Raw genomic sequence first — 21,117 nt, 5'->3', positions numbered from 1 at the left:
GTATGTTTTTCCATTGATCACGTGAGGTTCGATGAACGCGCTTCAGAACTACCTTATCAATTGAGTTTATCCGTTCGCTTATGTCGCCATCAACGAATCGTAGCAAGTACTTACATATGCGTGGCGAGGTCTCAACGTTGCAACGCGCGTATATACATTGCGTGTAAGGAAGAAGCATTTCAATTATGTAGTCTGCGCAAAACAGTACGAATCACCATAAGTAGTTCGTACTGTCAAATAAGTATTGAGTTGCGGAACAAAGAATTTGGGCGCAAGAAACGGTAACGCAGTCTGCTGCTATACAGTCGCGAGTGACTTTGATATACGCGAGCTAAGTGAGACAAGCTTCTACAGAGAAGCATATATACACGATAAGTCAACGATAAGTTATATACTTGCAAGTAATTTGAATCGTTGGGACAAGGGTGACATACTGAAACAAAGTCTGCCTGCCGATGGTACAACAGTCCGAAGGATACACATTTGAAAAATATTGCAAAGCGACCAGAACAACTCTTGTTGTCTGGTATAAATATTAGATGTAGAATGTCTCCTCTGGGTATTGCTTATAAGTTCCGCATCAGTCGCAAGACGGGTCATTTGCACTCACTCGGCTTGCGGCAAGAAAAATGGGAACAGTAGTCTTCGACCTGTAATTGCATTTCACGCAGGCGTGGATTGCCTAACATCCTGAGGAACTGTTCAAGAGGGCCAGTTACAGGGTCCATGACGCGTTTGTTCTGAGAACCTAGGGTATCTTCGAGATAGTAAGTGAAAAGTGAGCGCGTTAGCCATGACCCAAGCGATATTTCGAGAAGTTGCTTACCACGGGTTATAACAAGAGCATAATCGGAATCTGGTAGTGATAAAGGGAGACAGACCGTCATCCCAATAACGAAGAAGAAACTGAAAAAGAGTGCAAGGAGAGCTGAAGTGCGCATTCTGCTCTTAGACGATCTGGAAGAATTGAATGGTGGGGGAACGTTGGAATCGCGCCCGCGGAGTTGGTCACTTATATACTAAATTTTCCGTCAATAGCGCCATGCTTGCCCGTGCCCGACTGGCTTCCATTGACGCTAGTGTACTGAGTGTAGTATGACGTCTAGCATCGGAGTTTAAGAAGATGTTCTAACTTCTGATGCTGACAAAATGGAACGAAATGGAGAATGGAGAATGAATACCCAGTACTAGTACTATCACCTGATCCGGAATGCACAATCGATGGGTAATGCACAATGCACTCCAGAGCTCGTGAAAATTGTGCATTTCCCGTCGAATGATAGTATACTGCCAGCCTCAGCCCCATGGTACCTACGATCGCTGCTGGCAAGAAACAAAAGTTGAAGGAAGTTGATTTAGTTGAAGCGAGCTGTTAACCTTCTAAGCCACGTGACATTTATAATCACCCGAGGGTCCAGGGGGAAGCTGCAGAACTTGCTTCTTCGAAGCTTCACTGACTCGAAAACTTGGTCGAGTGTGTCCTTATGCTTGAAAGCTTGACCAGCAAGTCACCCTAAATTTGTCTTCGAAACATATTGTATTCAACAGTTATCGACAGCTTGTCGCGCCTCTGCTCCCAACACATCCAACATCTTGTTCTTGGACCGTAATACTGCCCTTATTTTTCTTCTCCTCTCCATTGGCTGCTCGTCGGCTTCGTCCTGTGCAATCAAAAAATCGAGGTAAGCCCGTTCCGTCGGATGAAGCATGTCGTCGAACGAGTCATCAGAGGAGAGCGCCAGACTTTTTTCTTCTTCGGAAGATGTCCAAAAATTAGTTGTGTAGCAGAGAGATGCATCCGGCGCAGCATCCAATGGTCCAATCATTTCGCTAAGTCGCATTGCTTCGAAATATCGCTGAAGGTTGCCACTCGGGGGTTTGGCAAACGGATTTTCGACGTCCCAAACAAAGCCCCTTGGGAAATTGCCGAATAGATCATCTTCCCCCTCTTCATCATCTCCCACCAGAAACTTGCCTGCAAGAGGCGTGTTGGTATCCTCACTCTCGTCTAGCCTCAAGAACGAGCATGCACTATCGTCCCTAACGGCAGTCGACAATTCTTCCTTGTCTTCCTGGTCGCGTGACTCGTTGGAGTACAAGGGCCCGAAGACCACGCGTTGCGTATACTCCCCAGCAACTCTTCGCTTCTTGTTCCGCTTCTCTACCAAGTCCATTCCCACACCTGAAGCGAGCCCGCGGCCAAGGTTCTTGAGCGGCCTAATGATCGTGACGGCGCTTGTACTGCGGTTACGTGAACGCTTTGCACCTATGAGAGCCATCATCTCTCCCAGGGTATTGCCGCCTTGGGTATCTTGTTGATCTGGACATGGAACTGAAGCAAGTCTCCTATCCTGGTTCGCCTGCTCCACGTGATTGCGTGTGAGTGTAACACCAAGAACCTTGCCAGCCTTGTAATCTGATTTACCGAAGGCCTTTCTCTCGGCGGGGGTGAGTCTGTCGGTGGTGGAGAGTGACAGAGCGTTGGTGATGCTCATTGAAGTAACGCTACCGGAGCGTGTCGTGACTGTTGTGATGGACATATCTTCCATGATAATGTGGAGTATGACTAGAGTCAATGAAAGAACACGCAGGGCACAACGAACAATTTTTGGTGATCTCCATAGACGCTCTGAGGTATGTTTTTTATATCCCGAGCCTTGTGGACGGCTTTGACGGGTTCGTTGTGCTGCGTCCACGGTGCCTAAAATGATCAGTGTGCCAGCCCAGTGGCATGCGTCTTTGTTCATCACGCTTTGATTGCTACTCTTGACAGGTGGTCCACAACTGGTCTTCAGTTGCGTGAGGACGCGCGTTGTCTTGCGTGACAATAGCGCGCGCAAAAGCCTAGAGAGTTGGTACCTGATACATTGGTAAGCAACACGGCCGAATGTGGGTCGAGCGTGATACTAGTACTGATCATCTACTCACGATAGTAGCTAGAAGATTGATACCTGCACATATGACGCATCAGCGCTGCCAGATCAGCTTCCTCCACAACCCAAGTATGCACTAACCTCTCGGTGCGTCTCAATGTTTGGATCCATTTTACTACGCACCGACACTATTTGGGTTCTGCGGATACACTAAGCTTTTTCGAACCTTTATGTGCCGTATTTCGTTATGTACGATGATTTGATAACGGTGTCAAGGTGTTCAGACGCGCACTTTACCACTGTGGTATCTTCAAAGACTAAGGCAATACAGTCTGTGGCGTCGTATATGTCTCACAATTCGATGCCCTAATTTGAAGGTATTCGATGCGGTGGCATTTCCTGTTTAACTCAGTGTCTGATTGCTTAGTCTCGAATCAAACGTTCTGAGACCTCCCTGGGGTTCTTGAAGCGCCAGCGGTGTCAACTCCGCTTCCCAGAACGTTTGGGTCGAGACTACTTATTGCTGTAGATCATGGCTTCTGTATTAGGGTCCGTGGCTTGGCGCGAGCAGATATAATTATTCGAGAGATACTGGAGACACCGAAGCGACAAGGCTGTGTTTCACCACTGAGACAAAGTATATTGTCGAAAGCTCCAGATCGGTAGCCCTATCTGGCAAGGCAAGTAAGCTAGTTTCACAGGTGAGCAACTCGAACCTTTCGCTCCATTTTTGAGCGAATATTAAAGATTTCCAACAACGGATGAGTACAAATATCGCCTAGCCTCTTCCCCGTTCCAGAATATCTCTCCATTCGCGTTCACCTCCAAGTTACCATTTTCGGCTATCAAAGACCCCTTTTCCCTTTATAAGGTGAACGAACATGTCTTAGTTTCGACTAATCCCTTCCCATGCTCTCCGCTCGTATTCTCGCTGTAGGGATTTCATGTATTATTTCTCTGGTCGCCGCTTTGCGTCTGGCTCGCAGGCGTGCCTACCCTTTGCCTCTGCCACCTGGCCCTCGTGGCTTACCATTCTTGGGCAACGCACTCCAAATGAACGCTAAACGACCTTGGCTCACATACACTGCGTGGGGAAAGACATTTGGTTGGTAGTCCAGTGGCCTCTTCGTCGAATGCTTCGATTTGATTCATAACTGATCACAGGAAAAATTATTCACTCTCGCGTCCTTGGGATCGACATGATCATCATAAGCTCCGAAACGATCGCGCGGGAGTTGGTGGACGGGCGTTCTGCAATTTACTCGGATCGTCCCGTTATTCCTACCAATGCAATGTATGTTTCCCTGGTTATCGTTCAGCCAGTTCTTGATCAACTGTCGAGGCAGGGCAGGACTGACTTTCAACACTGTGCTCCTTCCGTATGGCGAGACTTGGCGACAACATCGCAAGATCTTCCATCAAGTGCTTCGGCCTGAAGCCTCTGCCTCATACCGGGAGTTGTTCTCTCGCCACGCGAATGAACTAGTCTTCAACCTTTTGAATGCAACCAGTGACATGCACAAACCCACTCAGGCGTTCGTACCTAATTCAGTGATGACGTCTGGTCCAGCTGACGATCAAACACAGATACACGGCATCCCTGATCATGGCCTTGACATACGGACACGCTACTTACGGACTTCAAGACCCATTCCTTGCCCGCGCGAATGAACTCCTTGGTATTGCCACACATCTTCTGTCGCCCGAGAGGGCTGCCATATTCACAGCCCTTCCTTTCCGTGAGTGCTTCCATGCTGTCGACGAAGTAGATTTAAAGATTCAGCATGTTGGTTGCAGTCAAAAAGTTGCCAACTTGGTGCTTTGGTGGAGACTATGCCCTTCTGGGACGCTGTAGAGAATTAGGTCAGCAGCTTTTGAACGAGCCCTTTAACGAAGTGAAGACACAGATGGTATGTTTTCGCATTGTGGATGAATGTTTTGCCTGATCTGCTTGCCTGTAGGCAAATGGTACTGCTTCACAGTCATTAGTCGCTGACTTCCTCAGTCAATCTGACGACAACGCTGATGAAGACACGATGAAGGCTGTCGCGTTGATGGGGTACATAGGTAAGGGTCTTTTAAGACGATAAAATTCATTATTTGACGGGGATACGACATCCTAGGCGGCATAGATACGGTAAGTCATTAATCCTGATCGCTTCCTCGCTTACCTTGATGTTCCGCAGACTACATCCGCCTTGCAAACATTCCTGATGGCTATGGTGCTCTATCCTGACATCCAAGCCCGGGCTCGTGAAGAACTCAATCAAGTTGTGAGCCATGATAAAATACCATGCATTGATGATAAAGCATCACTACCCTACCTTGACGCCATTCTGCGCGAGGTTCTGAGATGGTTTCCTCCCGTACCCCTAGGTTGATCTGTAGTAATATAATATTGTGCTTGCATCGCTGACCTCTTTCACAGGAATGGCACATGCGACAACGAGTGATGATATTTACGGCGGATACTTTATACCCAAAGGTACGAAGTCCTATAAGTCGAGGTTACCATGACTCACCTGTAGTTCGATTAGGTGCGGTGGTAATGGTTAATCAGTGGTATGCTACGATGCAGCGTATCCGATTGCTTGAGCTGAGCATGACCCAGGGCACTGTCTCGGGACGAAAACACGTTTCCCGACGCATCACGCTTCGATCCTAATCGGCATCTCACAGCTGATGGGCAGTTGAAGGACCATTTCGTCAATCATTTTGCCTTTGGTAATGGCAGGTAATTACTTCACCCTTGCTGTCATTTTCAAGTTGCTCACTGACTCGTGCAGGCGCGTGTGTCCTGGTAGGTTGATGAATAGTTCATCTGGCGATGTCGGGGCTGACATATGCCCTTGGCAGGTCGTTGGTTCGCAGAGAACAGTCTGTGGACTGCATGCGCTACCATACTCTCCGTCTTGCGCGTCGATTATGCCAAGGACTCAAATGGAGAAAAGATTGACATAAAGCCGGAAACCACCACCGGCATGCAGGTGTAAGTGATCTAGATGTATGCGTGAGAAACGGCTAACTTTGAGTCCGAAGCCGCCCGAAGCCTTTCCGGTGCTCATTCGAAATCGTCAATACAACGAGAGAAAGGCAGCTTCGAGACATGATGGATTTAAAGTAGACGGTTGTACGCTTAGCATTGGTTAGGTTCTCTGTATGTACGATCACAAATGATTGAACAGCGGCACAGTGTCAGCTGAGCGCTGAGGGTCTCCTCTGTAAATAGTGTCGATGACCTTTGAAATATGTCTCATCTCACCATTAAATTTATCTAATTAAAAGATGGCACGTACGTTTTTCATGCGTTCTGAATAGGTCGACGTGGTCTCAGACTGAGTGCGAGACACAACTCAACTTCAGTCTTCTTTCAATTTATGACACAATTCGAATGCATAGAAGACTATAGAAGATTACTCATGGGCACATCGCAGTGCACATCGTGGCAAACGTCGGGTTGGTCACTTGGTGTCGTTTCAAGTTATATCAATAGTTCAGCCTCACTACGTATCGACCGTTCTTTCATGACAAGGAAACTACTTGAGTAAAAAAAAGTACGTACTGCAGGTCGAGGACTCACAAGGCTTTCCGGCTGACGTATGATAAGTATCATGATGCGGCTCTCCGAGTCGTGTCTCATTTGTCACAAGGTGCGATTTCCCTGCATTAACATTTGCCCTCGATGTGTTCACTTCACCATCAGGATCCGAGACACGAGGAAGATGACATGAGATCACGAAATCATGAAATCCGAGTCAGGTCAGATTACTGCACGCGCATGACGTCGAGTCAGCTCACAGGTCGTTGAGATCACCGACATCGTCGCGCTCGCCATGCTTGACACGGGGTGCATCGATATCCGCGGGATCCGGGCGGTCAAGGAATTTTATAATGTATGCCGCAGGTTACCAAGTGCTTGACCCGAAAAAAGCTTAGTGAACGGAACAGAATTCCAGACATTCTCGGTTACTGCCCCGAAAGGGCCCGAATCAATCATTCATGCCAAACACGATGGCGAAACATAATGTAAGTCATCGCTCTACGTATACGAGAAGGAATAGAAAGAAAGGTCGTGATAAGTGAGGATCGACTCATGCTCTGCTACTTTCAACTGATCCATTGACAGACACAGTCACTAAAGTACAAACCCTCGAGAGCCTCGAACTTCACTGAAAAAACACGTATGTCAGACCGGCGACGGCCTCGAATATAATTACGCGATTTATCTTTTCGGTTTAAATTTTAGGATCTTACGACTTGTCATACGTAAGTACGCAATTTTTCGTGCAACTTGAAGCACGCACGAACACCGATCAAGCCAATCTCTCCTGAGTTTACGTAGAATCACGTTCACCCTTGAGGGCATCCCAGGGTTGAAGGGACATCTCATTAGCGGAGTTGTCACCAAACACGGCAACTGTCCCTCCGGACTATCCAAAACGAGCCCTCAATACGAAAACTAGAACTCCTTTAGGTGTGTCTTCGGCCCTTCTGTGATTTCCTGACAATTCGCCGCGTCCTTCAATTACATGTACTAGTACTTGCCTGCATGCCAGATCAAATCGAATCAAACAGAGGTTAGACTAGGGACCCATACCTGGGAGCATTCTCGGCAAGCCCTTCTTGCAGTATAAAATGCGAGCGCGAGCGCCACAGAACACCAGCCTGCTAGTCTTAGCTTTTTGTCCCCTGCTTTCCTTCGCGCACGTTCTCCCTACTCCCTCCAACCGCCCCCCACTGTGACCATGCTGTCCAAGTCCTTCGCTCTTTTTGCTGCCTTCACGGCTTTTGTTCCTGCATTTGCAGCCCCCATCGCTGCTAACGGCGTCACCGCTGATGCCAGTAAGTTCCCTCCCCTTGATGTCTTCTGTGTTTTCATTATGCTTTCATTTTAGCTGTCACCAATGTCGGCAATAACCCCAACGCCAATGTACTGACTCAACGTGGTGATGTTGATTATGGGTGCACCCTTGTTGAAGTCATTGCAAGTAAGTGTACCTCTCTTAGAGGTCGAGACATGCAACCTGACCTGGATTTAACAGTCGTGGACAACGTGCTTAACAATGGTCAAATTAACATCTTGACTCAGTCCAAGCGCGGCGGTTGCGATGTTGCTGCGGTCACCCTTGGTAGATATCTTCTGTCACTTGTTGATGCAATTGTTGATCGCCTTCTCAGAGGTCCAGAAGGTCTTGGACAATCTTACCATCAACATTCTCACTCAGTCCAAGCGTGGCGATTCAGATGACCTTGACGGCTGTACACTTGCTGATATTGAAGCAAGTATGTCATCTTCCCAATTGCATATATATCCTCTGTCTGATTATCATTGTTATTCAGCTGTCACTGATGTTGCCAACAACTTGAACATTTCCATATTGAAGCAGACGAAGCGTCATGAGTGCGATCTTGTCAAGCTTACCGCGTTGGTGACCGATGTTCTCAAAAACCTCAACGTCAATGTCTTGACGCAGTCGAAGCGTGGCTCGGACCCCCTTGCCGATGTTTTTGTCGGTATGTCGCGTACTTTTTCTGTCGCTGAGTGATTCTGATTGACCGTGTAGATGTTGAGGACGTTGCTAACAACCCTGACGTTGACGTGCTAGACCAGCACAAGCGCGGTGATATCATGACGGTCGCTGAGGTCCTAGTATATCTCCAGGATCTCATCAACAACCCCAGTGTCAACGTGCTCGATCAACACAAGCGCGGTGATACCAAGTCGGTCGCTGAGGTTGTTGCATATATCCAGAATCTCCTCAACAACGCTGATGTCGACGCGCTCAATCAACACAAGCGTGATGTAGTGGACGTTACAGCTGGTAAGTATCCATCCCACTCACAATCTCAGCGCTTTACAAATGTTTTTAGTCGTCATCAATGCTGTCAACAACCTCAAGCTCAATGCCGCCTCCCAATGAATGAGTGAAGTACTCTAAAAGCAACATCTCATACCCGCGTCGTGCACATACCCTGCCAATCGTTTATAACTGTCACTCGTTCAACCACGTATTTCATAGCCGCATAATGCATTTTCCTTGACATCTCCATTGTGTGATGAAATGATTGAGAATGTCGTTTCTTTCATGAAGTGCAAGTGTAAATGGTATTGTTTCCATACGTGTACCCATGGAGCAGCGATCTCGATTTACCTGGAGCTTGTGTTCTTTGGGCATTTGAGAGCTTGCGTTGCATACCGTGAAAGGTCATGGTAACTCGAGGTCGCAGTTCTCGAGAGCCCCATGCCAATTAGACGTTGTGGATGTTATGGACCGCTCTACCCATCAGAACGGCCAGAATCATATGTCAGGCCGTCATGAATTGTCATTGGAACATTATTGATACCGGTTCTTTCTCGGGAATTACAATCATTGGAGTGGGAGTACAATTATATGAGATTATGTATAAGGGACGGAACGTTGCTTTGAAACCTCGGTTGGCATGAGAGGTTTATCTAACTGGCTCACCCATGGCGCTACCGCATGGCGTTTAGAAGTTCAAGAAGGGGTCTATAGTGGTGACATTATGTAACGCATACCTTGTCCATATCTACGTATATGGGATCTGAAGCGGGAGCAAACTTACGTTGTGGACGCAGTTGACAGTCAGAGTACGTTTCCCGTAGTAGTTGGACGATAAGACAGCACCAGGCTTGCGTTATTGATAATACAGGATGACTTTCGTTCTAATTTGGTCTGTCTAGAGCAGATTAATGTTGTGGGCGTCGTTGAACTTGTGAAACTAGTGTCGGTGAGCCTAGTTACCATAACTGGGGTCTCACTGTAATGATCACCAAAGGTTACACGATGATGCTAGTGGCGCAAACCTTGTGCAAGGTTTGCACGGGACGTCGTCGAAAGAATCCGAATCGTGCCCTGTGATGTGATGTGATGAGCGATCATTTTATAAGCTGGATGGTGTACTAAAGATATTCCCTTGGTTATCGCGAGAGGTCGCTTGAAAAAGGGGTCACTGGTCGCTTACATAAGCCAATTTTTCGTGAACTCGGAGAAGTGCAAGTCTGCTTACAGTTCTCTGGCATGTCTTCACAGCAATTTCTCGTACGTCGCGTTATTCGTTCAGCACACCAAGTAAAGGGATACCCCCCTTTTAATATTGCGCATAGAAATGTACGCGTGATTTCATCATCGTTGACGCGCTCAGCTGCGGCTGCACCAAAATTGAAACCGACTTCAACGTCTTCTCCTCCATCTTCCGAGTCTGTGCCACAGCGGGAGCAGTCATGGCTGACCACGAAAGTCAAATCTTCTCCACTCCTTTTCTCAATATTCATCTCCGTAGCACGCGTCCTTGGCTATGGCTCACCGCAACAGTTTGCTAACCGGCGTGCTCTACACTTGTACAACACCTTATGTGCCACGCATGCTGATCAGCAGTCTGCATTTTGGAGAGAAGGTGTGTGCAGCAACTCCTCGTGACTTGTAGCTAGCTTAATTAATTCCCACCCAAGCATGCGCTCTTCCGCCAACTTTCCAGTCCTGGTTTACAATCACAAACCTGCATGTTTGGCTGCTCACTGTCCGACTACGTGCCCTTCCTGCACCACATGGGACAAAGCACATCCAAGGGCTCATTGACCACTTCTTCCAGGACGTCGAAGAACGCTTGCGTGCTGTCCTCCAGCCAGGCCTCCTACCCCCTCGTTCTTCTTCGCCATACTCACCAAGCCTACCTAGCAGTGCTGAAGATGGTTCTTATCTCTCTCCCTATCCACACAGCTCCTTTTACACCACCCCCACCCCTCTTGCGTCCAAAAGCACTTTTCCTTCAACCAAAGCCTACAAAGAGGCCGTGAAACTCGAGAAACGTTCCCGTGCACCCGAAAAATTGATCACCAGGCAGATGAAAATTCTAAAAGAACAATGGGCAGGGATGGGAATGAGTCTCGACCTTGGCCTTGTGAGGGGCGATGCCGAGATGGCTGCAGCAGTTTGGAGGAATTTACTTGGTGCGCGGGGTGCAAGCGGAATCGGGTTGGGTCAGGAGGGTGACGGGAGCAGTTACAGGAGAGCGGTTAATCTAGTCGGTGGACTTGTTGAGGACGTGAGCAAGGTGGATGTGGATAAGGAAGAGTTGAAGGACGACAATAGCGGTGTCCACGATTTTACTCCTTCGGAGAACGACCGGTGCGTATATTCTTCCTTCATGGCGCTTCCTTAGAACATGTCGACAATATTACCTGTCGCGCAATACTCATGGTGCTTGTGTTATAACGCATTAATGGTATCTCCCATCTACGTTATTCCATGCTAATAACCATTTATCCTAGGTACATCACCTATCCTGAACTTATGGTCACACTTGTCTCCTACATCCGCCGTGAAAGTTTACGACTGGAGCGTCTCGATGACGGTGCCATCATGGGACCACATCGCGTCGGACGAGAGGGTGAAGGCGTCCAGAACTTGGTATGGGGAGATATTGAAAACGCTGTGCGGAGGTGAGTCAGCATCAGAACCATTTCTAGATGGCGGACTTAAATGTTTGTCTCCTAGATAGCACGTCAGACAGTCTGATTCGCAGCCGTAGCACCTAGAGAGTATATTACATCACACATGCCTGAATTCTGATGCTTCATGCTTGTACGGTAATTCTGATCCTCCGCCCCATCTTAGCTCCATCTTATCTTTTTATGTTTTCGCATTTATGGTCGTGAAATTTAGATTCGCGTGTTCGGTGAGTTCATTGGTTCATGTCCCGGTTAACAAAGACCCTAAGTTGTCTGGTTCTACCCCACACATTGATGTGCGTGAGATTGTTCTGGTCTGCGGCCACTGAATCAGCGCGGAAAAACCTATATCGTCTATTAGGTCAGCCACTGGAGAGTTCATAAGTAGTTCACCGCACTTCACTTATACAAGACATACTGGCACTACTCCTCATTTGTGGTATTTGTGAAAGCCGATGCGTTCCCAGGCGGCAGTCCCACAAATATCGTGATACTCAAATCCTGTTGGTATATGCGGTGCTCTAAAAACCTGTTACTGATTGACTTGTCATTTCGGGTGCAGGTTTTCTAGAGTGTTTCCACAGGTTTTCGACGTGAAGCTTCTGTTTGCAAGTGTCCAGTTGTGATGGTGGCTATTTTCAGACGCTGGTGCATCATGGTGGTACTCCAAACGATTGGTCTCATCAAATCACTGCACCCCATGATGCGGCAGGACCGGCGATGCAGTCTCTCAAGCTGAATATGCATTCGCGCTCAGTGTACGTTTTGCATCCGCCAGAACTTCTACGCGCTGGCATCGTGGGAGTCGGGGATAGGTTTAAAATGGGCTCGAAGCTTCGCGGCGATCGGCGCAACGATCAATATAGTACAACCAGCTTCCGAAGATCAAACAATGGCATCCAGAACACATCCAACATCTTGATAGATCGGCGGCCTGGTGCATCAAGATCTATGAGCGATCAGTTGCTGACGCGCTCTACCCTCAACAGGAAATACATGTATCCTCATCCCGAAGACGGGCTCAGCGCTAGGCTTAGAGAGTTGGACCATGACACAACACCCAGCAGCATGCCACCCTTACAAGGGGCTCTGTCTTCTTCATAACCTGGGGAATTCCGAGATGAAACTTCTTTGATTGAGTCACTTCGCTAAACCCGCCGCATTTTCGGCGGGAACAAGCATACGAAAGCGTGCAAGCTGGTCTGACGGGCCGGTAGCTTCAGGCGGCCGTCGATCCCTGGCTCCATTCATAACTCGAAGTACATCAAATTTGTTGTCTACGCTGCCTCACTTTGCGATTCATTGACATTTATTCATAGTATGTGATCATCGCATCAACTGAAAATAATTTTTTTGTCGTTTTGTCGTCCGCGGCCGCATTCACTGGCACACAGGCTGCTGACGCGGTTCTTTGGTTTTCTGTAAGTGATTTTCGGATCGCCTGAATCCGTAGCAAATCACTGAGTGATAGTTTTGCCAGCAGTTTAGCCTGACTGCCCATGTGGTAGGGAGCTACTTGAGAGCTCCACATATGCCATTACGTCTGCTGCCTTCCATTCTGATTGAGTCGGACATAACTGCATGTGCGTCATGGCCTCTCGTGATTCCCATAAGGCGATTACTTGGCGTGATTAACATGGTACGTCTTCAGCGCACAATTTGCGCTCCTTACGAACCGCTTGGTGATGTGACTATTAAAAATCATTGTCAGGTAATCAGATTTATCTGACCGGCCGGCACAAGGACTCGGATGACACCGCATCTAGAAGGGTCTACGAGCAGAGCTGATAGCCGGCGCCTGAGGTGATTTTCGGACCCTGAGTATCAGGCTTGACATGTCCGGCCTCTATATATGCCACTGCAACCGAGCACATCTGGGTCGATGCTCGATGCTCGACCGTTAGATCGAGGTTCAGCAGGTTTCAGCTTGAAACATTGATAGACAACGAGTATCATATACACGAGATGCGGCCTCATTGGTTCAACATTTACCGACGCGCCGATCTTCTCAAGTAACGACACAGTTCACACGGCGTGATCCGCACAAGCGCGTTACGGCATACACTGTCGTCCGATCGGCGAGTACTAGTACCTCGGGTAGACTGTTCAATTGCTGAGGTAGTATCTGATTGGCCTTTTATCTAATTTCAGGGTGGCTGATCCACGATGCTAAACAGGTGGTTGATTGAAACGAGTCGGGAACAATATTAATCGTAGGACGGCATCGTTCGCCTCGAGCAACATTCGACGTAATTTATGGCGCACGTAAATACAACAAGACCCAGAACTTGCCCAAAACGCTCGACTCCACTGAATGCGACATACTGAATGATGCCAATCATGGGCGAAATTACGCGGATGGCATGTTCATGCTCATAACGTACTCGAGGGCTTCTAGTTCAAACACAAATGTTCTTTGATTATTTTCGGGTCCCAAACTATGGATCGTGTTCGCCTGCACAATGTTGTTCTGTTTGGATCACGAATAATCTCCACGACCTCAGTGTTGGGTATAAAATCAGTGATCTTGGTCAGTCTGTTCTCCAGTCGTTCTTTGCCTCCCGACTTCAACTGTTTAGCTTCCTCCCCCCTGTTCACTCACGCAATGCAGTTCGCTCTCTTCGCATCCCTCGCTATTCTCTGCAGCACTGCCCTTGCTGCCCCTTCTCAGCGCCGTGGTGACGACTCTCTGGTCGACGTGGGTGTCTGTGGGTATTAGACCTTGTGTTGTAGATATGTTAGCTGACTCTGCATAGTCGTGGATAATGTCTTGAACGGTGCGGATCTCAACGTCATCACTCAGCACAAGCGGGGAGGCTCGGACGCTAGTTTGGCTGACGTCGACGTTTGTATGTCATTTCCATGATCTTGCATGTCGTTGCTGACTGTTTTTCAAGTGGTCACCAATGTGGCCAACGACGCTGACCTCGACGTTCTCACTCGGCGTGATGGTTCTTTGGCCGACGTCGCTGCTTGTATGTACATGTTCGCCAAGCATGTTGGCCGTTTCTAACATAACCCTACAGTAGTCACCAATGTGGCCAACGGCATTGACCTCGACGTTCTCACTCGGCGTGATGGTTCTTTGGCCGACGTCGCTGCTTGTATGTACATGTTCGCCAAGCATGTTGGCCGTTTCTAACATAACCCTACAGTAGTCACCAATGTGGCCAACGGCATTGACCTCGACGTTCTCACTCGGCGTGATGGTTCTTTGGCCGACGTCGCTGTTGGTATGTGCACATTCTCAAAGCATGTGGGCCGTATTTAACAAAGCCCTGCAGTGGTCACAGATGTAGCAAACAAGCTTGACCTGGACGTGCTTGACCAGTAAATCTGCCTGCGGCATGGTGCCCCATATTGCCCGTCGGAACTGTGGGAATGGATGTCTGCCTCTGCTTCTGCATATACATGCCAGTATACCCCTTACGAATAGCCTTGGTGGCCGCCCGATCTCTCATCGGCCATCCTAACGCATAATACTTCCAACAATACAATCATTTTTCTGAGACTTCGATGTGATTGATATTTCGCAAAAGAACAGTCTGAAGTAAATTTCGTCTTTACAGTGCTTCGATAGTCATCATTGAGAAATATTCTCTTGTTGGCCTTATTCATGCGGTAGTTTGACAGGCCGCTTATAAGGTATTTGGCTTGCTCTAGCCGCAGTTTGGTCGGCCCGTGTTCAACCATGATGCGTCGCTGACCAGTTGTCTAATTTATTTAGCGTCCACACCCTATATACGATGTAGAGCAAGGGGGAGCCCCAATCATTTATGCCGCCTTCCATCCTGAATCCTGATTGCGCCGGACATAAAACCATAGTGCGCTATGACCTTCCGTGAGTCCATTCAGGTGATTGCTTGGCATCATTAACCTGGAAGTCTTCAGCGCACAATTGCCTACTAGTTGCGCTCCTCACGAGCCGCTCGATAATTTATTGACAAATAACACAGAACACGATTGAACGCACATGTTTCTGGCCATCTGGCGCACAGGGTGTTTGCTTATATGAATGCGATGACACTGCATCTAGAAAAACAAGCAGAGCTGACTGATAGTTCTTCAGCCGATCCCCGGACCTTCGAGTCGCCGGCTCATACATTATGTCCAGCCAATTGAGCACTGGACGGGATCCCAATGCTCGACTGTTATGGAAACATTGATGGACACCGGAAATTCCTTACACGAGATGCTCTTTCAGTGATATGGCCTCATTCAATACCGACTCTGATACTTATATACACCAACGTCAATAAGTACTCACTTCCTCGGGCATTGGTGAGGCATCTGATTGATGTATTTCGTTCGATTTAAAGGTAATTAATCCAAGATGTAAACAGTGCTGTCCACGCTGATTGGAACGAGTCAGGAGAATGCGTTCGCCTCCAGCAAAACTGACGTAATTTTATGGCGCATCGAAATACAAGACCCAGAACGTTCGCCAGTCCGACGCACTGAATGATGCAATCATTGTGCGGAATTACGCGAATCGTACCTTGTGGCACATATGTTCATGCACATAACGTACCACCGAGGCTTCCTTCGAAGACAAAGATTCTTCGATTATTTGGGGGTCCCAAACTATGGACCGTGGTCGCCGTTCATGATGTTCTGTTTAGATCACAAATAATCTCCACAGCCTCAATACTGGGTATAAAATCAGTCATCTTGCTCACTCTATTCTTCAGTCGTTCTTTACCCTCGACTTCAACTGTTTAACTCCCCCCCTGTTCATTATGCAGTTCGCTCTCTTCGCATCCCTCGCTATTCTCTACAGCACTGCTCTCGCTGCCCCTTCTGAGCGCCGTGATGATGACTCGCTCATCGATGTCCTCGTCGGTTCGTATCAGACCTGGTGTTGTAGAAATATGAGCTGACTCTCCCTAGGCCTGACCAATGTCTTGAACGGTGCGGATGTCAACGTTCTCAGTCAACACAAGCGGGGCGACCCGGATAGTTTGGTCGGCGTCGGCGTTTGTATGGCATTTCCTTGAGCTCGCAGGTCCCCGCTGACAGCTTTTCAAGTGCTCACGAATGTTTTGAATGGCCTTGATGTCAATGTTCTCAGCCAGCGTGATGCCTTGTCCGATGTCGAAGCCGGCATGTACCATCCATAAAATATTTTGGCTGTCTTTAACACAACCCCACAGATGTTAAAGATGCTCTCGATAAGCTTGGTGTCGACACGCTTACCCAGTAAATCTGCTTGCTTCTAGGCGCACCATATCCGTCTCGAAATCTATGGTGATGGGTTTCAATTCTTGCAAGTATACCCCTTACGAATAATTTCTTCTCGGTGTTCCGTGGTCGGCCATATGATAGACTTCGACCGGTTTCATGCAGTACATTTAACAATAGACCTTTGTATTTGGCAAGGATGAGCGTGACGTCGTACTGCGAAGAAATTTGCCTTGCCCCAATGCACACGGCCATGTTTTTGGTGAGAAAAAGAAGACACGGGGCATTCACAGTTGCAGTGCTACCAAGAACTGCCCTTCTTTGTTCTTTTTTTTTTTTGCGGAAGATGGGAGAAGTATATCACGGCGACGTCTGGTGCGAACGTGCCCAATTTGACCATATTCGAGTTCTTTTGGTGATGGCCTTGCTATCGCAGGAACACCAGTGCGTTGTGCGGCCAAATGGATAGGGTTCGCCATGTTCCATCCACCAGGAGCCGCTGTTGTACCGTTCATCACTTCGATTATGATAATCAGGGTTTCTGCGAAAAGATCGGAAGAGAAGCTTCGTGTAAAAAAATAGTGGTAGGCTAGGCAAGAAGCTCAAGGGTCAACAGGGCGGGCTTTGGGCGAGACAGTGATGGCGGTGGTATTCTAGATTTCCTAGTAATTTAATATCAACCATACAGACGATGAACGTTGCAAGAGACGAGTTCCGAGGCAGTCGTGTTGTAAGATGTGTTATGCACTATCTTTGAGGCCACGAGCCATCATTTCAGAGCGAAAGAATCTCGTGAGCGATGATATCAGCAAGACCATTGAGACAACACACCAAGCGCAGAAATGGAGTAATAACCGTCTTTTCTACCGAAGTAAAAATCCACCAACACAGCAGCACGTTAATCGACACAGAACCAATACACTGCTTACTTTTTAATGGAGCTGCGAGGGCAGGTGCGAGCCCACCAGAAAGCCAGTAAGCCAAAACCATTCAAGTTGCACGTTAAGGACTGGAATTTAAAAAGGAACGACTTTGATACCTGCGACGATAAAACTGGAGAGAAGTTGGCGGGAGGACCAGGGCCGCAGGCTGGATTGGTGTTGCCAGATTATCAACCCGGACAAAGCAACATTGTTTCTTGCGCGGTCGCGGTGCAGACAGACCATAGCGAAACCCGAAGAAGATAGTGGTCGTTCCTAATTATTTATGATGGCCAGATTCTGACTCGAGCTATCTCCACGAAATAAGGTCAAGTTGGCAGAAAAATGCTCACTGGTGGCTCTCTTTGACAAGTCCTAGGCTAGTCTGTGCGGAAAGCAATGCTGAGCACCAGTTCGAAGGACTCACTGCAGTTGGACGTTGGACCGTGACATGAAACTTGCCATCATAGGTGTATATGGCGCAGCCAAATACTGTGACGCAAAGCTGATTGCTGAAGAATCTTCCTGTTACACAAGAACGAGTCAGACTCGGAGGACCTGGGGTGTGTTTGCACGTGGTTGATAACAAAGAAGGAGCAACTATCGTTTGGTCTGCCCAGACATAGCAGGAGAACCTGCCACGTCCTTGTATCTGCGGTGGGCTTCCGAGTCAACAAGTAAAACCACCATTGCAATACTTGGTGCCACAATTAGGAATATTCCAGGACCTCACAGAAGTCGAACAGCGCTACTTACTTACATAATCATTTCGAAGTTACTGCATAGGTGACAGCGCAGTTGGTACCATACCTCTACGATAATGGAGGTGGAAAGTATCCAGCGTCACGGTATCAGAATCATTGCATGTCTGAGGTAGATAGTCACAAGTCGCTACTAACACAACGTCAAAGCATCGTACGCGCTTTGTCTAAGCTTTGTCTGACAATAGATTCTCCCGATATCAACTTTCAACTCACACCAAAATGGGGTGTGGACGGTGGACAAACGCACATCCACTGTAGTTATACCCACCGATAACAGCGTATAAAAGTAAGGTGAAGTCAAAAGAATTAGATCAACACACCGAGACGTTACAATCAGTTCTCTACTCCTCCTAGTCTCGTCAATCGCATCATGCAACATGTATCGGACAACGCTTTTCTTCGAGGCTCCGAAGACCACCGAAATACTCCTCACGTTGATGCTCTCGTGACCCTCGTGCTTCAGAAATGCTCCCACCAGCGTTCCGATAGTCTAGTGGCTATAGCACCGTCAGTGATGGACGACTCCAACTCAGCAGTGCTCGCTGAACTAGATCCAGCCACCATTGAAGAGCTGCCGATGGAAGATAGCCAAGAAGTCGCAGGAGAGGTACTTAATGATGAACCTCAAACAGACGCGCAGCGGCTAGCAGCGCTCGTGAGGTCCAGGATGAGCAAAGACCAGCCTCTTCGAGGGAGTCAGGCGCCACACACAGAGGACACTGTAGATAAATCACCCTCTTCCAATCGCTCAAGCAGCCCAGACCTCTCGATACATCCATCCGACCTTATATATATCGACTCAATCCTTGCCCATGACAAGGCCGTCGAGATGGAAGACGCGGCGCAGTTGCGGGAACGTCGCACATTGAGATCAAGAATGCACAAGTTGAGCATTCTCAATTTGTGTAGGAAGGTGGCGGAGAAAGGGCAGGGGTGCTGAGGATCGTGAACCACAGCATGTGGACTACTTAATGAAAGCACGCAGCCTACCGGGGATTGTGTCAAGACAATGTCGGACAATGTACTTACATTCAACTGTTTACATGTGGCTTGCCCTGTATGCCGTGTCTGTTGACACAGGGATGAGAGAAAGGCCATCTCGAATGCTGAGAGACGTAGCCTAATTAGCCAAGCCCTAAAAGAGACGTGCTAGTGTTAAAGCCGCATCACGGTCGATTCTAGCCCATCAAAATGAATTAACCTCCATTTGAACTCACTCACACATTTTGAAGCGGACTAGCATGTAGGCTAACCAACCATACTCCGTTTTCTCCCTCGTAGTCGCACTAGCAAACAAGTGAGTACGCAGATCTGGTCATGCACTGAGTTCAGCTTACCGTCATCTAATCTCTTTCTAATTGGCAGCCAATATTTGCCCATGCGCTTCTCATATGCGCCCAGCACACCCGCAAACAGTGGCTCCGAGTCAGGATGAGTTGAGGCAAAGGCACGTTCCAGGACATAAAGATCCACAGCCTTATCCTCTACCAGTGTTGAATGATAGGCGAGCCCAAAATCTATAAGGACCTGAAAATAACATTGAAAAGACGATTGTATTCTCTAGTACTGTCACGTACCAAATCACTCGTCTTTTTCCTCAACATCATATTCGAGGTCGTCAAATCACCATGTATTACGTCTGCCAAATGCATTTTCGCGATCTCAGCACCGATCATATCCATCAGGGCATCTGTAAAAACTTGAGTATAATCCAATCAGCAAGTGGCACAGCCCTACCTTGAGAAACACCATAATCAGCGATTGGGTCTGCGGCATCATTTTCATCCATTTCACCCATATCTTCAGGTTCGCTGATGCCCTCAAGTTCAGCCCCTCCGGGTAAAAGTTGACGCACACACTCCCCGTCTATCCACTCGATACCCAGTACACCTTCGTTCACATCCATCATCCTGATTCCGGGTACAGTCACGCCGGACCTGCCAAGGTCCCACGTCAACTTAGCTCTGCCTTGTCACAAGACAGTAATTACACGTACCGCATACATCTCATTAACGCGCGAGCTTCTCCGGCTATACGTTGCCGGGTGAGTGATGCATCGAGCGTCGGGTGGCGGTAGTGCTTGTGGAACCGGTACTTCAGGAGAACCGGCTCCAACGCCTCAAAAGCTGCACCGTCAACTCCTGCATTTTTCGCCTGACCCGATGCCGGAAAGTGACGCAAATATGCTTTGTAGACTCTCTGCGTGGAGCAATACAAAGGGTGATCGGGGGTTCAAGTGAGCATGGGGCGAAGCAATGATTAGTTAAGAGTAGGACTTGCAGCTTCAGCGCCCTGAGAGACGAGATCCGCCGACTGTAGTAGTTGCTGCGTTGGTGACTTGGAAGACGATAAAGCAAGATGCATGATTATGATATCGCTCTCAGAGAGATAAGATTTTCAACTAGCATAATCTGGCAATTCCCGATTGCTGTGACTCTTGATCAGGGTGGCGCCTTATGTCCGAGGTCACCGTTCATCATGTTGTTTCAAACAATATTGTTCTTCTCTGCGAGTCTCGGGTGACCAAAATATGAGGTGGTATTATAACGTCGTTCGGACGATTACGGAAGGTTTCAGATGTTGAGTGCATGTTCTCAAGACGATCATTAACACCAGGATCAAAAATTATTCTCTTTGGACTTCGTACAGGCTCACATCATAACAACCGTCTTGCAGAGGTCTTGCAAAGGACCCCATCTGTAAATCCACGCAGTCACTGTCAGTGACTGGTGCATTCTGACAAGTGACGGAACTTGCCCTCAAGAGGCACACCAAGCCGCCCAAGCCTCATCGACTGATCTGTATTTCGAACCAATTATAACAGCCTGGGGTTCGGTCGGGGCTAATCATCCTCCGACTTTTAGCCACGAGTACTAGTCCCAATTTCAATCGTTCTAAGCCCTGAGTCC

The 21,117-nt window shown here is 48.1% G+C and overlaps 8 protein-coding genes across 8 annotated transcripts; 5 read left to right on the top strand and 3 right to left on the bottom strand.

Moving 5' to 3' along the window:
- Positions 1-106: 106 nt before the first annotated feature.
- On the bottom strand, positions 107-1,323 carry EDB91DRAFT_1122464 (uncharacterized protein). The gene is made up of 4 exons (XM_041318292.1): positions 827-1,323; positions 611-757; positions 245-555; positions 107-207 (listed from the first exon to the last, which is right to left on the bottom strand). Exons 1-3 carry the CDS (start codon positions 939-941, stop codon positions 536-538), a joined length of 282 nt encoding a protein of 93 aa, XP_041179251.1. The 5' UTR covers positions 942-1,323; the 3' UTR covers positions 107-207; positions 245-535.
- A 119-nt stretch (positions 1,324-1,442) lies between these two features.
- On the bottom strand, positions 1,443-2,955 carry EDB91DRAFT_1122461 (uncharacterized protein). Its single transcript, XM_041318291.1, has 3 exons — positions 2,934-2,955; positions 1,743-2,870; positions 1,443-1,682 (listed from the first exon to the last, which is right to left on the bottom strand). Exons 2-3 carry the CDS (start codon positions 2,745-2,747, stop codon positions 1,542-1,544), a joined length of 1,146 nt encoding a protein of 381 aa, XP_041179250.1. The 5' UTR covers positions 2,748-2,870; positions 2,934-2,955; the 3' UTR covers positions 1,443-1,541.
- Positions 2,956-3,779: 824 nt separating this feature from the next.
- EDB91DRAFT_1200080 (cytochrome P450) lies at positions 3,780-6,116 on the top strand (the record flags this gene model as incomplete). Its single annotated transcript, XM_041320646.1, has 14 exons — positions 3,780-3,978; positions 4,038-4,167; positions 4,220-4,408; positions 4,461-4,612; positions 4,671-4,783; positions 4,835-4,940; positions 4,997-5,010; positions 5,060-5,249; positions 5,302-5,358; positions 5,411-5,435; positions 5,485-5,607; positions 5,660-5,673; positions 5,730-5,862; positions 5,913-6,116. 14 exons carry the CDS (start codon positions 3,783-3,785, stop codon positions 5,995-5,997), a joined length of 1,527 nt encoding a protein of 508 aa, XP_041179249.1. The 3' UTR covers positions 5,998-6,116.
- Positions 6,117-7,497: 1,381 nt separating this feature from the next.
- On the top strand, positions 7,498-8,921 carry EDB91DRAFT_1122439 (uncharacterized protein). Its single transcript, XM_041318290.1, has 7 exons — positions 7,498-7,715; positions 7,769-7,861; positions 7,916-8,002; positions 8,052-8,156; positions 8,214-8,387; positions 8,438-8,695; positions 8,745-8,921. Exons 1-7 carry the CDS (start codon positions 7,619-7,621, stop codon positions 8,792-8,794), a joined length of 864 nt encoding a protein of 287 aa, XP_041179248.1. The 5' UTR covers positions 7,498-7,618; the 3' UTR covers positions 8,795-8,921.
- Positions 8,922-9,829: 908 nt separating this feature from the next.
- EDB91DRAFT_1220677 (uncharacterized protein) lies at positions 9,830-11,570 on the top strand. The gene is made up of 4 exons (XM_041320897.1): positions 9,830-10,289; positions 10,345-11,020; positions 11,164-11,334; positions 11,390-11,570. The coding sequence occupies exons 1-4, from the start codon at positions 9,914-9,916 to the stop codon at positions 11,391-11,393; spliced, it is 1,227 nt and encodes a 408-aa protein (XP_041179247.1). The 5' UTR covers positions 9,830-9,913; the 3' UTR covers positions 11,394-11,570.
- Positions 11,571-13,874: 2,304 nt separating this feature from the next.
- Positions 13,875-14,858, top strand: EDB91DRAFT_1122430 (uncharacterized protein). Its single transcript, XM_041318289.1, has 5 exons — positions 13,875-14,051; positions 14,100-14,192; positions 14,241-14,318; positions 14,499-14,576; positions 14,628-14,858. Exons 1-5 carry the CDS (start codon positions 13,949-13,951, stop codon positions 14,675-14,677), a joined length of 402 nt encoding a protein of 133 aa, XP_041179246.1. The 5' UTR covers positions 13,875-13,948; the 3' UTR covers positions 14,678-14,858.
- Positions 14,859-15,898: 1,040 nt separating this feature from the next.
- On the top strand, positions 15,899-16,471 carry EDB91DRAFT_174875 (uncharacterized protein). Its single transcript, XM_041326323.1, has 3 exons — positions 15,899-16,185; positions 16,234-16,323; positions 16,372-16,471. The coding sequence occupies exons 1-3, from the start codon at positions 16,083-16,085 to the stop codon at positions 16,461-16,463; spliced, it is 285 nt and encodes a 94-aa protein (XP_041179245.1). The 5' UTR covers positions 15,899-16,082; the 3' UTR covers positions 16,464-16,471.
- Positions 16,472-19,456: 2,985 nt separating this feature from the next.
- On the bottom strand, positions 19,457-20,572 carry EDB91DRAFT_1050376 (kinase-like domain-containing protein; the record flags this gene model as incomplete). Its single annotated transcript, XM_041313528.1, has 6 exons — positions 19,457-19,494; positions 19,546-19,735; positions 19,786-19,898; positions 19,946-20,145; positions 20,205-20,403; positions 20,485-20,572. The coding sequence occupies 6 exons, from the start codon at positions 20,570-20,572 to the stop codon at positions 19,457-19,459; spliced, it is 828 nt and encodes a 275-aa protein (XP_041179244.1).
- Positions 20,573-21,117: the final 545 nt, after the last annotated feature.

Source organism: Suillus paluster (assembly GCF_016628075.1).
Source record: "Suillus paluster strain FC165 chromosome Unknown EDB91scaffold_15, whole genome shotgun sequence".
Classification (NCBI taxonomy): domain Eukaryota; kingdom Fungi; phylum Basidiomycota; class Agaricomycetes; order Boletales; family Suillaceae; genus Suillus; species Suillus paluster.
This window is presented reverse-complemented; position numbering and strand designations above follow the sequence as displayed.

What these genes read in the sequence shown, in the direction of transcription:
- EDB91DRAFT_1220677 (XM_041320897.1), top strand. Translation starts at nt 9,914, where the DNA reads ATGTCTTCACAGCAATTTCTCGTACGTCGCGTTATTCGTTCAGCACAC. An exon ending in GTCTGCATTTTGGAGAGAAG is followed by an intron (nt 10,290 to 10,344) that starts GTGTGTGCAGCA and finishes TTCCCACCCAAG; the next exon opens with CATGCGCTCTTCCGCCAACT. An exon ending in ACTCCTTCGGAGAACGACCG is followed by an intron (nt 11,021 to 11,163) that starts GTGCGTATATTC and finishes CATTTATCCTAG; the next exon opens with GTACATCACCTATCCTGAAC.
- EDB91DRAFT_1122430 (XM_041318289.1), top strand. Translation starts at nt 13,949, where the DNA reads ATGCAGTTCGCTCTCTTCGCATCCCTCGCTATTCTCTGCAGCACTGCC. An exon ending in TCTGGTCGACGTGGGTGTCT is followed by an intron (nt 14,052 to 14,099) that starts GTGGGTATTAGA and finishes GACTCTGCATAG; the next exon opens with TCGTGGATAATGTCTTGAAC. An exon ending in TTTGGCCGACGTCGCTGCTT is followed by an intron (nt 14,319 to 14,498) that starts GTATGTACATGT and finishes ATAACCCTACAG; the next exon opens with TAGTCACCAATGTGGCCAAC.
- EDB91DRAFT_1122464 (XM_041318292.1), bottom strand. Translation starts at nt 941, where the DNA reads ATGCGCACTTCAGCTCTCCTTGCACTCTTTTTCAGTTTCTTCTTCGTT. An exon ending in TGCTCTTGTTATAACCCGTG is followed by an intron (nt 758 to 826) that starts GTAAGCAACTTC and finishes ACTATCTCGAAG; the next exon opens with ATACCCTAGGTTCTCAGAAC. An exon ending in TTTTTCTTGCCGCAAGCCGA is followed by an intron (nt 556 to 610) that starts GTGAGTGCAAAT and finishes AGCAATACCCAG; the next exon opens with AGGAGACATTCTACATCTAA.
- EDB91DRAFT_1122461 (XM_041318291.1), bottom strand. Translation starts at nt 2,747, where the DNA reads ATGAACAAAGACGCATGCCACTGGGCTGGCACACTGATCATTTTAGGC. An exon ending in CTTCCGAAGAAGAAAAAAGT is followed by an intron (nt 1,683 to 1,742) that starts CTGGCGCTCTCC and finishes GAACGGGCTTAC; the next exon opens with CTCGATTTTTTGATTGCACA.
- EDB91DRAFT_174875 (XM_041326323.1), top strand. Translation starts at nt 16,083, where the DNA reads ATGCAGTTCGCTCTCTTCGCATCCCTCGCTATTCTCTACAGCACTGCT. An exon ending in GCTCATCGATGTCCTCGTCG is followed by an intron (nt 16,186 to 16,233) that starts GTTCGTATCAGA and finishes GACTCTCCCTAG; the next exon opens with GCCTGACCAATGTCTTGAAC. An exon ending in TTTGGTCGGCGTCGGCGTTT is followed by an intron (nt 16,324 to 16,371) that starts GTATGGCATTTC and finishes CAGCTTTTCAAG; the next exon opens with TGCTCACGAATGTTTTGAAT.
- EDB91DRAFT_1122439 (XM_041318290.1), top strand. Translation starts at nt 7,619, where the DNA reads ATGCTGTCCAAGTCCTTCGCTCTTTTTGCTGCCTTCACGGCTTTTGTT. An exon ending in CGGCGTCACCGCTGATGCCA is followed by an intron (nt 7,716 to 7,768) that starts GTAAGTTCCCTC and finishes CTTTCATTTTAG; the next exon opens with CTGTCACCAATGTCGGCAAT. An exon ending in TGTAGTGGACGTTACAGCTG is followed by an intron (nt 8,696 to 8,744) that starts GTAAGTATCCAT and finishes AAATGTTTTTAG; the next exon opens with TCGTCATCAATGCTGTCAAC.